Raw genomic sequence first — 3,215 nt, 5'->3', positions numbered from 1 at the left:
TTAGGTTTATTTGGGTTTTTAATTTGGGACAGATAAATTATTTTACATGTCGTAAAATGCATGAAGAGGAATAGAAATACATGACTTAAATGTTATTACATTCTTTACACTAGTCTGGATTTTGCTTCTTTCTTTGCATTCCCCAGAATTTATATGTTGATGATTTTCAACAATATTCATTCATAAAGCAGAACAAAAAAATCAAGATATTGTAGCCTGGATGACTTTTTATTGTATTTCTTTTACATTCAGGCAAGACAGAGGTGTTCATCTTTCGACTAAGGAAGTACAAACTAATTTATTGTGAATTGTATTTCTTTGCCCCCCCCCTCCACCCACTAATGTAAAGGAACTAGATGTCTTGTGTTCCACTATTAAAAATGTATTTGAGACTTGTTTTATGTACCTGTGAGTAACAGGCAAAGACAGTGAAAAACAAGTTCTGGAAATTTTTACTTTGACCCTCAAAATTTGTGGGGGAAGGGGGGTGGGGGTCAACCACTTTCTGTAAGCCCTACATTTTTGGAAATTATGTTTAGCTGGTTTAAAATGCTTCAGCAAAATTTCTGAATGGAGAGAAGTTTTGTTGAAGCAAAACACATTTCGTTTTTCTTCTTTGACTGCCTGTTAGCTGCATCTGATATAGATTTTAATATTAACCTTCTTGCATACCCCACCTGTAGAAAAACAAGTCACCACCTAGATTAGTAAATAGTTCTAAGCATCCTCCTGTGAATAATCACTGTGTTGATGATTAAAATGTTTTAACCCTAAATGATGCGGTGAATAGCTTATTTTCTAAATAAGACACATTTTAGATGGCCCAATGGTCATTTGTACAGTGGTCGCGCTCTCATATAACCTGTATAAGATCTTGGCAAAACCGTTACGTCAATGGAAATAATGGTTATAACATTGCAGGAGTTTTTAGCCCCAATCACAAGCGGAACAAGTCAGCATCGGGCCGGGGGACGGGGCCAATTACCGGGCCCCTAACAAATCACCGGGCCCCTTACGTGCGCTGCTGGATGAACCGCGTATGTCTTGATTTTTACCCAGGAAGCATTTCGGCTAAACCGTTAGTGAAACTAGTACAGTATATATTACATTGGGGAAGGTAATTTTACATTAAATACACCTTTCTCAACACTATCTCCCTCTATAATGAGACATTTAAGCGACTTGAAACCATTCCTCCCTCCCTGGCACCTCCAGACCTGGGCCCCCATCCGGTCCGGTTCGGGGGGGCAGCCGCTCACCCAGCCCCCCCTATAGGTCCGCGCCTGGCCCCAATGCCAGAGGAAATATGTGCTGCAATCAGAACTACAACAAAATTGAGTGTGTGACTTCTTTTGGACAGGCTGTGTGTGAAGCCTGAATTATTAATAGCAATCAAATTGTTCCACTTGTTACCTGCAGAGCATTTTGATCTCAACTTCCAATTTTACTGGTTATTTTTTAGTTTATTAGTTTTTCACTTTTCTGTTTTTCTTTGTCTCTTAGCTTTACTCTGAACACTTTGAGACACCACCCTGGTTTGTTTGCTATCATAACATTTCTCACCTTTTTCTTCTGAACTGTTATGCTTTTGCCTTCTTAGGGTGGAGGAAAGCACATGCATTATATGAAGCAATCTTTTACTTTTCTTAGATATTAGATTCTTAAATATTAAAATAGGGTCAAGGCACACTAGCTACATTTCTGTACTGTGCATCTCATTATTTCATCTTCATATTTGCTCTTGTTTGAATAATTAATTTGTCATGAAGTTTAGATTGACTGTGTGAACGGATCCTGACTGTCTGTCAGTGCCCACTGCTGTCATTTCTGTGAAGCCAAACTTTATTTCTAGATCAATCAAACGGTCCAGTCCAAGAGTAGTGTCAGGTGACTCAACAACAAATGAGCCAATTTTTTCCACTTTTGGCTCATCCACATACATGGGATTGCTTTTCTTTGTGCGATAAAATTCAAGAAGTATTTGTGTCTGGTCTCTTTCTGAAGGACCAATGGAGTGATTTCTGGTTTCATTCCAACCAACATCCTCATCAATTTCAACCAGTTTGCAAAAAAGATCATCACACAAGATGATGCCATCTTTGTTTGTGTATTTTTTGTCCTCCCTGTGCTTCAACTTATTAAACTCATCTGAGAGACATACTCCATAAGTATAGGCACTTTTTCTTGATGCCACTGCACCTTGGTTTCTTCCAAACTCTACAGCTCCCTTCAAAATGGCTTCTTGGGGCCTAAATGGACACAGAACTTTGCAGTTGTCAATAAACTCATCAGTAACGTATTTCCGTAGAACCTGACTTTCAGCAAAACCTCCYACTAAYAGAATATAGTTAATGYTGSKSRTTTTGTMAAAGATTTYTCTGAGACTCATAGCGATGCTCCACAGACATTTTTCAAAGAAAGATCTCAGTGTCTGCTTTGATATTKTKATTACTCCATCATCATAAGATGCTCCTTGAACTCGATTAAAGTATTYTTCCATGTCYTGTTTTTTYWSAGCCATCWTTCCTAGATTCAGTGGACAGRTKATTTCCATATCGTCATCTTTTCTCTTGAAAAGTGTGAAGTCATACATAATTCTTCTAACCTCACTAGGATACTTTTCTTCATACTCGTCCCAGATTTCAGGAGAGAATGTCTCTCTGAGGAACTCTTTAAATTTTYTGTCTACATTTTGTCCTCCCATATCATTTCCTGAAGCTTTGTGCAGCTCCTTCAGGCCTCCTCCTTCAAGGACTTCATGAATAGTGATGTCAATAGTTCCTCCTGAAACACACAAAGTGGAAGTTTTTAGACCAATGATCTCAAACTGCATTCCTCAATTGCCAGAGTCCTGCAACTTTTAGAGCTGTTCCTTGTCCTACTCACTTGAATGCAATGGTTAAACTGTCTCACTAGCTTAGCTCTGGGGGATTATGAGGAMAATAAGAGGTGCAAAAGGATTTTTCATTCAATGATAAAAGAAGTTCAATGTTTTTGGTGAATGTAAAACTATTTCCTCAGAAAAATTGGTCCAAAGAGATTTAATAAACAACTTAAATAATACTTATCCTAACCAGCAAAACTGCTGAGTGACTGCTGAGTTTTTCCCTAACATATTCCTACAGTTAGAAATAATTACGCTTTAACTATCCACCCATGCATCGATTATCTGAAGACTCTTGTTCTTTCAGAGTTGCGATGGGCCTCTTTCCATA

The 3,215-nt window shown here is 38.3% G+C and overlaps 1 protein-coding gene across 1 annotated transcript; it reads right to left on the bottom strand.

Moving 5' to 3' along the window:
* Positions 1-1,727: 1,727 nt before the first annotated feature.
* On the bottom strand, positions 1,728-2,784 carry LOC103461241 (heat shock 70 kDa protein 12A-like; the record flags this gene model as incomplete). The annotated part of the gene is made up of 1 exon (XM_008403560.1): positions 1,728-2,784. A coding segment is annotated over one exon (1,031 nt), but the record flags the coding sequence as incomplete, so codon positions are not given.
* Positions 2,785-3,215: the final 431 nt, after the last annotated feature.

This window comes from Poecilia reticulata, unplaced genomic scaffold (assembly GCF_000633615.1).
Source record: "Poecilia reticulata strain Guanapo unplaced genomic scaffold, Guppy_female_1.0+MT scaffold_833, whole genome shotgun sequence".
Classification (NCBI taxonomy): Eukaryota; Metazoa; Chordata; class Actinopteri; order Cyprinodontiformes; family Poeciliidae; genus Poecilia; species Poecilia reticulata.
This window is presented reverse-complemented; position numbering and strand designations above follow the sequence as displayed.